The following is a 12,556-nucleotide window of genomic DNA, read 5'->3' as shown; positions in this document are numbered from 1 at the left end:
GTTTCATAGTTATTCATACAGTAGTTCTAATCAAGTCGTCGAATCATAAGAACAGTCCGTGAAGAAAATCCAGAAGCGTGCCACCGATGGATCGCTTAATAGCCCGTAATGGCAAATACAACTGCGTCTCGGGTGCTAGGAACCTTAAACGAGCATCTGAATACCCGAAAGAAAGAAAAGAGTGGTCTTGAAAGTAGTCCAATGTACAGTAAGGGTTTTGTGCAGGAAACCATGAAACGTGTTGGGTTACTTGTTTACAATTCGATTTGTTAAGGAATTCTTAGTTTGGCAGGCGATTTTCGGATGTGGTGAAATAAGCGCTCTTCTCATCACTTTCGAAACACGACTTACAGAGGTAGAGTGCCTTAAGACGCTTTTTATAAGGAAGCACAAAGGATCCATCCTGTTTAGACTTGATGTAGCATTCTGCCACTACACTCGAAACGTGTTGGAGTGGTTCCGAGTCAACGAGTCACGATGCGCTCTGTAGCTGTTGTGTGAAAAACAGATATCGATTTTACGTTATGTATCAACGTAATTTATTTAAGACAGTCTTCAAATCTTCTGATCCTTGTTTAGACTCCAATCGCCTAAAAAAACGGATCAATTCTTAGTTGTCGTGGATTATCGAACAGCAATTGTTGAGCAACATTTGCCTATTTTTATTTCTTCCTCAACGCGTCGTTCCAGATTCAAGGTTTGTGGCGCTCGCTATTAAAAAGGCAACACTCACCCACACCCCATATAAACTCACAGAGGTAAACACACAGTCACACATATCTCCCTAGCACCTTTTAATTAATTTTTCATGTATTCCATTTCGGATCCGTCACCACCATATCGTCACCCGTCATTTGATTCACCGAAAATCGCTTTCACGCGTCGATTCACTTTCACGCATGATTTGCTTTCGCCCGTTTTTGTGCGAGTACTATGTGATAGGCTATTGCGCCAGTACACACAAACACCGCATCCGGGTTGGCGCACTGACAGTGTACGTTATATTCTGAATAAAGACTTCAAATCCTTGTCTAATCCCGATTTCCGAGATTTGGTCCTGTCGTCGGGGCTTTCATTTATTCTCTAGCAAACAACATTATCGTATCCCGATTTTAAATAATTTTTACCATGAACTAAAACACTGACAAACAGCAACCCGGAAGCTGTTTAATCGCCTTTTACACGGTCCAATCCTAAAGATCTCCGTCCTCGCGACATAACGCGACGCTAAACTCACGACAAAACAGCAATTGACGCGTACGACCCGAGGAACTGTTAAGACAGCACTAGAGGTGGAAGCTTGATTACAGTTAATACAAAGGGTACGAGCTTTGCCAATTCTCTCAGCATGGTCGGTCAGCCAACGGACGCGAACTGTCTCTCGCAGTGGACGGTAAACAGTAATCCAAAGTCGCTCTCTTGCATTTGTTCGATCAAAGAGAATCTACTGAGGCATGTGCCGATGGAAACTTTCCTCCAGCAGGTACACACCCGGACACGATAAAATCACATTATTCTCGTTGCGGATGTATGAATTTTGACAAATACAAAGTTTTTGATACCGGTTCCACTCTGCCTTCCTATATCGTATGCGAACAGTTGCACAATCGATAAACCAGTCAACGCTTTGTCACCAAAAATTTTCAGGAATACATCTTTTCTAATTAGTCTATAACTTTTTTTTTGACCTATATAATAATTAATTCAAAAAAAAGTATCTCCAATCGTTTGAAACGCATAGTATGTATTGTGACAAAGTACGAAAATTGTTTAATTTTGAAACTCCAAGAAATAAAATGATTTTTAAAATAAATAATTTCAATTTTCTAGTAGTCTATCAATCTACCTTCCATCAATTTTGGAAAACTTTTTTTTTGTCTCGCTTTGGAAAGAGAATTATTGCTATGATCAAATGAGGCTCTATGTCTGCTTAATTAGCATTTCAATTTAAGTGCTTATATACAAAGTTGAAAAGGAACAGGAAGCTATGTTCTCTCTGAGTAATTTTTTGAACAAGCGGAAAACAACAAGATAAAAAAAAAGTTGATTTATATAAAAATAAATAATATTAGTATTAAGACCCCTTTCTAGAAGCATTGTTTTATTTCCAGAGGTTAGTGGTGCACACTCGTCCAAGCGAGCCGCTAAAACTTTTTTAAGGTATTCAAAATTTACAAACTTAATATTACGAACAAACAAAAAATTTCGGATTAAAACATTTACAAACTTAATATTATGAACAAACAAAATATTTCGTATTAAAACATAACTGTTCAAATACACAAGCATGTAAACACGAACAATTTTAAACAAAGTTTTTGAAAATTGGCTGAAAACTTCCAAGATGACGGCGATAAAAGAATTACTCGCCTTTTGTCTATAGATGGATCCAGCGCGCTACGAACAGCAGTCTTCTGAAATCTAGCGTTCCAATCTGGATGAAATTTATTACATTTATTTTCGAAAGTATATACTTTTAGTATAGGTAATAAAAACGTGATTAATCCACCTAGCAGTGAGATGATACCTTTTTTTTATAAATCCGCATTTTTTGCATGAATATTTTTCGGTCTTTTAGTTCTCATGACATTATTTTAATGACCGTCGCAGATCGGATCGAATTTGAATCCAAATGTGTGTCAATCGATTGAACATTCCATGATATGTCGAAGTAAGTTCATCTTCCAGAGCCGGTATTCAGGAACCAGCATAACTCAACCCGATTCGTATGGCCATATGACGAATAAAATGCAATAGTTTCGAGTCCAACTTTAAAGCTTTTCGGTATTGTCATCTTCTATATTGGTTTGAATCTCAAAAATTCATCATTCTGTAACTCCAGAATCGGAAGTCAGAATTGGATAAAATTAATTGTTTATTGTTTATTGTGGAGCAGGGAAAAGCCCAGTGGAGCTAGTTTAGTTAAAACTTTCTCTCCAACGGACATAAAACCTCCTCATCTTTTGCATCAACAGATTACAATGATCCAAATGATACATAATACATAATAACTTAAAAATAAAACATAGAAATTCTACAATGATGAGAGAAATCTAATACTAAATATACTATTCTAGTTACTAGTGCCTATCGAGACAGATAACTGAGAAACAGCTTTTTTAGAACAATACGAGAATGATGAAGGTCAAATACATTGGAGCAATTATAAAATAGGCGGCACATACTAGCCAAATAGGCGGCACATACTAGCCAAATAGGCGGCAGATACTAATTTGTAATAACCTTAGTTAGTTCTAGATAAGGGTATTCTAAGAAATGAGTCGAAACGAACAGTACGGCGATGAATATCTAAGTGTAACAATTGTAGAAGATCTGAACAATCTATACGAGCTTGTAGTAAATGAGCGACAAAAATGACCTTGAAGTCATCACGCCGAACAGAGAGCAAATCTAGGTCAATCAGCTTACCAAGATCTTCGTAGCTCGGAAAGTTTAATGGGTCTCTCTGGGACGGACGAATTTTCGTTGGATTGATTCAAGGCGTTGAATGTCTCGAAGGTAAAAAGGTAATCAAACGACAGATGCATACTCTAGAAGCGTCGAGCGTATCAAGCAACAGTTAATTAATTTTGTCTTTGTCGATTTAGTTTTTTTTTAGACAACGATTGAGCTTTGAAAAACGATTCGATACTGGAACCGGAATTCGAAAATCGGTGCAGCCGAAGTCAGATAAATTTACCTGAGTAGCTGTATAGTTTACATTTGTTCCGAAATGTTTGAAAATCAGTGTAGACATCTTTGAGAAATCGTAATGCGAATTAAATCCGAATCGAAAACTGAATACCACTAAAACTGAAATAAGTTTTTTTTGGTTATCGACTATCCAAATTTGTAAACCCGATAAACCTGATTAATTTATGTGAAATAGTCATTTTTATACTAATCACCCTATATCCCTTAAACCGGACGTTGGATTTGACTGAAAAGCAAGATGTTTTATAGGATCTTAAAACTTTTCATTTGATTTTTTTATTATTGTTTAACACAATTCAGGAACCTTGTTTGGGAGCATACGACTTTTCATATGAATCTGAGTTTGTAGAAAACGGTTGAGTCATCTCCGAGAAAATTGAGTAAAATTATTTGTCTTACACGCATTTGTTGATCTCGACGAACTGATTCGAATGGTATATGGGTGTTATGTTCTTCCAGCATTTATTGCTGTAAGTAGTTTAAATCAATATAATGATGGAATCGCCTTCAACTCGAAAATGATGCCATCATCTGGTTTACATATGTCATATTCGAACGATTATATAACCAAAAACAAACCGTGCGAAAATCGGCCCGAGGCAAAATGCCATGAAACAGGATGCTGTACACAGTCTTTTTGGTACTTAGAAACAATACTGTAAAAAAACTGAAAATATATAACTCAAAAAATAAACATCCGATCTCAAAATTATTCAATGGCGTTCTGGGTGACGGGAAGACCTTTCATTTGCGAATAGTTTGATCAAAATCGGTCCAGTCATTTCTGAGATCTCGACCTCTTTGTTGACAACACACATACAGACACACACACACACGGATTGGTACATGACATTCGGCCCTCCGGGCCACGGAAAATTTTTCTAAAGTTTGAGCGAATTCTATACCTATTTTATATATAAAAAAGGTAAAAATCGATTTTTGATCAGAAATTTCGTATATAATCTCTTGAACAGCTAAGTATTTGAGAAACAAAACATTGAGAATAAAAAAATCATAACATTCGGAACATTTTGGAACAATTCTATATTTACACGTATACAATTTGACATACGTTCTTTACGAGATAATTTTTCAAAAATAAAAAAATAAAATAAAGAAATACTTTTAAAAAGGTGTGATAACTAAGTACTCACAAGTTCCTATCTCATGCTATGATGACATTTTGTGAATAGAACGGTGTCGACTGGGTGCTATCGGCTTCTGCGTTGGTAGCACAATTAGAGGGTGCGAATTGATTTGTATGTAATTTTCGGTATGAGCGTCTATAGGAAAAACATTCAGATGTGTGCAATATAATACTATGTCCCATGAATGTAACTGGCTGGTTTCGATAGCTGAATATGTGGGTTCATTGGGTAATAAATAGGACACTGGATATAAACTGGAGTATTGATAAAAGCCAAAAATGTTATTTGCATATTTCATATACTATTAATACGCGTCGACTGCTTGACATCCGCAGAAGATCGATAGTCTTTCGGTAATCTTCGTATTCATTTGATGCATGGAACATGATTTGCTCTTCAAAAGAAACCTTTCATCGGAACTCGATTAAGTTAACACCTGAGTCCTGGACTACCGTTATTTGCATGTTTAAACAAAACACATAGAAGCTTGGGATAGGTTACACACACATTTCTTCAAACATGAAGAAATACTCATATCTACATTAGAAAGATGAACAAAAACTGTTGAGTTTTAACTAATCTTAATAAAAGTATCAAAACTACTAACGATGGATGATGGATAACCTGGGTTCAGTTCCCAGCAATCGTTCATTGAATGAACGAAACAAAATAACCATTTTTAATTTCAATTAAATAATTTAGTTGAAATAAAGATTAAAGTTTCAAAAATTTATGGTAATGCAGAGTGTGGGCTTAGGTGACAACTTCATACATAATCTCGACCGACTTATTCTTTAGAGTAAATTGTTTGGTATTGATGAACGTTTGTGTTGTATAGGAAAACAGTTCAGCTTGAATCGCTAATATTTATCAGCACTCAACGAGAAAATAATCCGAAAGAAGACTGATGAATAGAATAGCACAAATGACAATTTTCGGAAGAAATAATGCCAGAAAGACGGGATACCAATCAGCAAATTTTCCTATCCGGAAAAATTGTTCTGCTAATTGAACCACTCTGAATTTAAAATACAATTCAAAAAATAACTTTATTGATTAAAAGCTCCAAATGTTTCCCAGGATTGTGTTCCAACTCATGGAATAACCAGGGCACGTTTTAAAGTAGTTGTCACCCAGAATTCAGGTAATTTTACAACGTCCGTTCACCGACTATGCGAAAAAACGGATTGAAAGTATGCCTATTATAAAGAATGGTAGGAGACATACTTAGAACTATTTAAATTTGTAACGTAATCAGGCGCGTACACAGGGATGGATTGTAGGGGTGAAATTAAAGACTTATTACGAAAGTTTATTGAAACAATAAATTGTACCGTTAACGAAAAAGTATTACATAAATTTAAATACCGATTCAAACCCTCGAAACACAAATTTATCTTCTTTTATCGTGAGTTAATAAAATAATTTTGCACAAACCAGCATTACATTCAGATAAACATTCCTATATAAAATACAAAAACGAAGAATAGGTAAAACTCAAATAATAGTAATGTAACATAAACAAGTTTACTCATAAGACTAACTCATAATAAGGACTCATAAGACATAACAGTTTCTTGAGTCGTTAAGAATTCGAACAATGATCTAGGAATGGTAGTGAACATGTCACCGATTCTTCATTTTCTACGGAGCTTACACTTGGGGAAAAGGTTATGTGAAACTAATTTATCGATTTCAATCGATTCGGCGACTGAAAAAGTACGTAAACCTATTCGCATCATCTCATTTTGATATTGTCGAACAACAAAACTTAGCAAGAGGCCCTTTTTCCATTTGCGTTTCGTCTTCGGCACATCAGTACCGCCGTCGCAATCCAGCAGTTCAAACGTTAAACCGTTAAATAGACAGAAAGCTTACTTTACAATTTAATTATTCCAATTTTTAACGACTCAGTTTCAATATCTATTAAAAAACATTCTGAAACTATACCGTTGAGTTGAGTTCGGTCAAAAAAATTTTCGTCCATACTATGTTTGGGACACAACCAAAACCAAAAATCCCCGCGAAAAATCCGTAGCATATTATTTCAATTTGACAACAGCTGACTAAAAATTTACTATCAAACATCATTCGAGAGATCATTTGACCAATTCTGTCTATCGTTTCTCTCATTATTTGATTGCGAGTGCAAACCAACACGCTCTTCATCGTAGTCGACCGGTAATTTTGCTTCAAGAGCACCAGCACTACAAGTTCAATTGCTCGCGGTGATCGCGTAGCTTTTCGTCGACACAATTGAGACTTAATTTAGTCGTCGCATGCTGTTATTATTGATTAGCTTACTGCGACTAGTGAATATCTAGTGGCAACAGATCGGTGCCAGCGAAGCTTGTGAGTATATGTGTGGGACGAAGTTACAGTTTTTATTCATGATTTGAATTGCAAAAAAGGGCCACGTTGTTGTAGTTTCCCGCATCGGACTGGCTCATTCGCTTTCTCTGGCACGTAAACAAAGAAAACCAGCACTCAAATTAGCGACGAGTAAACGACAATCGGACAAGTTTCCCAATTGTCATACGATCGGTTGTATTAGCATGCTAAATTGAGTTGTTTGCGCGGTAGAGAATCATATGTCGTGATTCGTCGTTGTTTTGTAGTGCGCAGCAAGCGTCGAATCAAGACAGAGATACGACGATAGTTTGAGTGAAAATGAATATTAGTTTATTTGTAACAATGCATAGACTTGATTCATATAATATCTGGACGCAAAAACAACATTTTAATCTCAGAGCAATGTTGGGTTCTCAAAATGAAGGTTATTTACACCCAAACCTCCATTTACGTAACTTTTATATGTATATATGTATTACAGAAAATATTTGTATTCCTTAAGTCATATAAATATTGGTGAAGTAAAAGCGATCATTAAATATAGTATACATATAGTATAAATATATACACATATATTCAGATGGGTGAGTGTGTAAGCATACATACATACATACATACATATGTAAGGTTCATAAATGGTGGTTTGGGTGTACTACACTTTTAATGAAATCCAGAACTGTAGAAATTGTAAAACATGTAAATTTTAACAACTTACAATAACTGTTTTGGGAGGCACATCGTTTGGCCACTAGATTCTGTTTCGGTGCCCTGTTTGGTTGCTTACTTTCTCAGAAAGAGAGATGGTGGTACTTTGAAAGGCATTGAATTTTTTGGTGATATCATAAATTCTACATCCCAGTGTTTTCTCTAATCGCTCTCAACATCTCCAAATGTAATTTCCGATCCTTAGTTACCCTTACTTAGACGGTTGCTGACCATGTCGGATATTCGAAGTGGATGTACAAAAACTTAATTTTCGATTCACAACCAGAGATGTCTATCTCCTCTGTGTGACGAAGAGCAAGCAAAATTTCTCCCCTCGCACTGACAACTTCAACGAGAGCTCTTCTCTTTCACATTTATACACCACTGTTGTGTAAAATGTACACGCATCATGAGTGCGTTTGTTTATTTCCTTTTACCTCTTCCACTGAATCGCACCAAAGTGCTAGAGCATTAGCTAATAAATTCTCTGAGGTGGATGCAGATACTTTCACAGAGGTGTACACGCCGGTGAGCACTCTGCTGTATGGTTTTCGTAGATGAAGCGTGGACACGCAAAATCAGCAAAATTTATCGTAAAATTTTCGGTTTTCCTTGCAAATTTTTCATAGCAAGGCCAGATCTACTCTCTATTAATTGAAGTTCACAGAAGTGTTCGCTCACCATCACGCGCCAGTGGTCACTTGGGTGTATTTAGACGAGAGCGCGTGTGAGCGATTCATGCGAAGAGAATGTGTTTCACTCGCGCCAGCTGCTTTAACCACAAGCACACACTCAAATGCTGTCTATTCGACACTGAGAAGAAGTGCGCTTTCCTCTTTGTGCGGTGCTTCGTTTTCTGCATCCTCGGTGTGGCAAAAATCTGACTCTAGCGTGTATCTCTCTGGAGAAATGCCATCTCTGTTCACAACTTATATAACTTCAAATTTAAGAGCTGAACTGAGTAATTCTCTCTTCTTGAATCTGTGCAGTAACTCATGTGCACGGAAAAGACACTAACACAGAGACAACAGATACTTAAAATTTTATGTCTGATGTATATGAGATGCGTGTAAATACACGCAGTTTCGGTGCGATCCAACCTGCTTTCATCGAATAAATAAGGATTTCAAAAAACTAATTGAATTTTGATGGGGTTGGGGACGCAGTTCATTCCTTCAATTCGACCGGTTGTGCAGTGCACGAGGTGCACATGAGGACGAGACGCCACTGATATTTGAATAATCTAGCTTTAAGGACCATTCACACATTTCAGTTCCGTGACGGTTCAGTGAAAGTACCTTCAGTGAGCCGTCAGTGTTCTTTTTTTGTCGGAACCCTTCCGTTCTGTTTCCGTGCGGTTTGCGTTCCGGCAGTGACATACCGACTTCAGTGAAAATAAAAAAATATCGGTGACGACGAATTTGAGTTTGCCGGACGGACGCTACACTGACGGCGAGCTGCACTGAAACGGCACGGTGCCGGATAGGTGTGAATGCGCGCATAGAAAACGAATGAAATAATATCAGTATCCGTGCACGGTGTCGTGTCGGCACTGAACCGGACCGGATATGTGTGAATAGTCTTTTATGGTGATTTTGACTTTGAATTAGATCAAACGGATAATCCAACAACAAAAACCTAGTTTAATCCTCCTAATAGTACGATGATTCCTCTCTCATGTAACTTCGGTAATATTACAGTGGTATTCTTGAAAAACTGCCCATTAACTACAAAAAAGGAAGTTCGTTCGGACGTAAACTAGCATAGTCTAATTTTTAAACTAACATAGTCTAAATTATTTTGTGTGCATTTACAAAGTTTTGAAGTCGTAGATTTTATTTATGAACAATGTTAAAACAGTTTGTCTACGACTCATCAGTGCAAACCAGTTCTTGTTGAACTGCTAGTTCTCCATAGCAGTTTTTATTTAAAACCAATTTGCTCCAGGTATCTCAAAATCCAACGAAAAAAACCTATTGAGTACTGAAATTCAATATGGCAACCCACGAAACCACGTGCTGGAAATAAATGCACACATTTTTCGAACTCATAAAATTTACATACGTAGTAGCCACATGGCGTGCAGCACAATCAATGCAGCCCGCTCTTGGGCACGTACAGAGGGGAGAATAGAGTTTTGAATTTATCAAATGCATAAACAGCACGGCCTTATTGCAAAGCCGACCAGAGCGGGTTATGGGCGCATTGTGACCGGTTTGGTTTTATTTTCAAACGTCAGGCACAACAATATATTTGCGGTTTCATGGACACTCTAACTCCTAGCGATTTTTTTCCGCCAACGGAGAACCTGAATATAAACAGTACCCTACCAACACGAAACTCGTGCGGTTTAAATATGGCACGATAAATTGGAAATGTTAATCAAACCATCAAATTAACGTGTGAGTTCATTCGTTGGCCTATCTGGATGATTTGCATTGTTATTGGCGAAGTTTGTTGCGATTTGCGTGGATAACATAGGTTGCATTATGGCACACAGTTTACTTGCAGTTATGATTATTAAGAGTACAAATTTGTTTCCAAACCGAAATACTACTTATCATTGCACACCTATGGTTTCCAAATACCATATATTGTAAAAATATTATTTTATCTACACGGATAAAAATCTATTACCGTACCATGATTTATTATTCATAAAATCATGAACCATGCCTTCTCATGAAATTTCATAAGCAAAATGATTGATATCATTGATATTCATGAAAAATGTGTTATTGTTCATGATATCAATAATTTTTCTCGTGAAATCATGACTTATTATTCATGATAGACATGATTCACGGTTTCATGACTTTTAATCATGGTACAGGCAATGAATTTTTACCCGTGATTCTAAAGACTTTAATTTTTTTTATAAAAACAACTATGAAACAGCTCATACCATCAGTTTTCAACTTTTTTGTAAGAATAAATCCTATTTTAATCCACCTAGTGGTGTAATGATGCCTTTCTCATTTTCATTTTCTCCTGTATATTACAGCAGAAATTCTCCGAAATACTACAATTTAAAAAAGTTTAGAAAATAGTTTCAAAGATTTCTGCTGCATAATACTGCTACATTGATATACTACATTTGAATTGAGGTTAGTGAAAAACTATTCAATAATTTGTGAAAAAGAGAAATGAACTACATTTTAGGTTAACAGAGGTTCATAAAATTTCTATCTTCGATTCGTGTTGCAGTTCCAAAATTTTAATTACAATTCATTTGAAATGACGGTCATTAAAATAATTTCATGAAAACTAAAAATAACGAAGAACATTCACGCGAAAAACACATACTGATTGATAAACAAAAAAGTATCATCTCACTGCTATGTGGATTAAGCACGTTTTTCTTTAACATTTCCAATACAAGTCTTAATTTCATCAAATATGTAGAGAAAAAAGTATCAATAGCTCTAACTGAGCAATTCCAGAAATGAGTAGACGAAAAAGTGACAAAATCAGAATCGACCTACTCCGATTTGGATGAAACTTTGCACATGGCTTCAGTATGGCAAACCATACGTTTTGAACCGATTGAGAGGTCAATCCGACTCCCGACTGATTTTTAAAAAGGGCGTATGTATTTTTGCATTTCACAAAAATTGCCTTTTTCAAATCGTTGTAACTCGGAAACCGTCAATTGTACAAAAATGGCGTTCAGGAAGAGAAGTTGTAGGGAATCAATTGGGCACTCTAAATAAAATGAACACTGAAAAAAAATATTGATTTTTTTCTCAATAATTACAAAATAATCCGAAAAAATCAAATAAAAAATATCATGGTTTTAATTTTTTTCATAATTTTTATTTTTAGCTGTTATTAAAACCTACAGATTGATGGCTATCCCTAACACGAAAGCCACAAAGATGGTAAAGTGTCATTAATAAAAAAAACATGGCTATCCAATCCGTGCCTCCTTTTGAAAAATGAAGAAGTTACAGCTAAAACAGTTTACGGGACTCGTTGTAATTCGGAAACCGTTCAACGTACAAAAATAGCGTCCAGGAAGAAGTTGTAGGGAATCAATAGGGCACTCTAAAAATATATATACTCTGAAAGAAAAATTTGATTTTTTTTCTCAATAATTTTAAAATGAGCCCAAAAAATTAAAATAAAAAAAATCAGGGTTTCGACTTTTTTTAAAATAATTTTTATTTTAAATCTTTTATTAAAACCTACAGATTGATGGCTATCCCATTCGTGCCTTTTGAAAAATGAAGAAGTTACAGCTAAAACAATTTACAGATATATTCGAAATTTCAAGTTCTCGTTGAAAAATAATCATTTTAGGTAGTAGAATATTATTCTACAGGTTAAAGGCAATAGATTTTTTCATGATATCCTTTCTTCTAAAAGTAGCTGTTCTTGAGATACTTGGATATTTATTTATAACACAAAAAAATTGCAAGTCTGTAAATTTAAATCAATGTATAACATTGATGCTGAGTGGAATTTTTTTGCAACTTCTCATGGTAAAGGACCATGTGATGATGATTAAGAAAAGGAGCAAATTTTTCGAAGCCGATCAGTTAAATCTTCCGCTAAAGACCTAACAAACTTACTTTTGCTATACCAGTTCCGGAAAGCGAATAACAGACACCGAAATGAATCCCAGCAAGATTTTT

At 35.8% G+C, this 12,556-nt stretch overlaps 1 protein-coding gene across 5 annotated transcripts in view; it reads right to left on the bottom strand.

The window, feature by feature from the left end:
- Window positions 1-12,556, bottom strand: part of LOC131435315 (MOB kinase activator-like 2) — a 220,864-nt gene that overhangs the window by 46,955 nt on the left and 161,353 nt on the right. The window contains exon 1 of one of the 5 annotated variants that reach the window (XM_058603036.1): window positions 1,128-1,295. The exons of 3 other annotated variants lie outside the window; for them this stretch is intronic. Coding sequence is in view for 1 of the 2 variants with exons in the window: in XM_058603037.1 (XP_058459020.1) it covers window positions 734-744 (11 nt within the window). In the remaining variant the exon portion in view is untranslated. Of the gene's footprint in view, window positions 1-733; window positions 760-1,127; window positions 1,296-12,556 lie in introns of those variants that run through there. One more of the 5 variants, XM_058603037.1, reaches the window with a different exon arrangement.

This window comes from Malaya genurostris, chromosome 3 (genome assembly GCF_030247185.1).
Source record: "Malaya genurostris strain Urasoe2022 chromosome 3, Malgen_1.1, whole genome shotgun sequence".
Lineage (NCBI taxonomy): Eukaryota > Metazoa > Arthropoda > Insecta > Diptera > Culicidae > Malaya > Malaya genurostris.
Note: the sequence above shows the minus strand (reverse complement) of the source record. Positions and strands in the feature narration are given on the sequence as shown.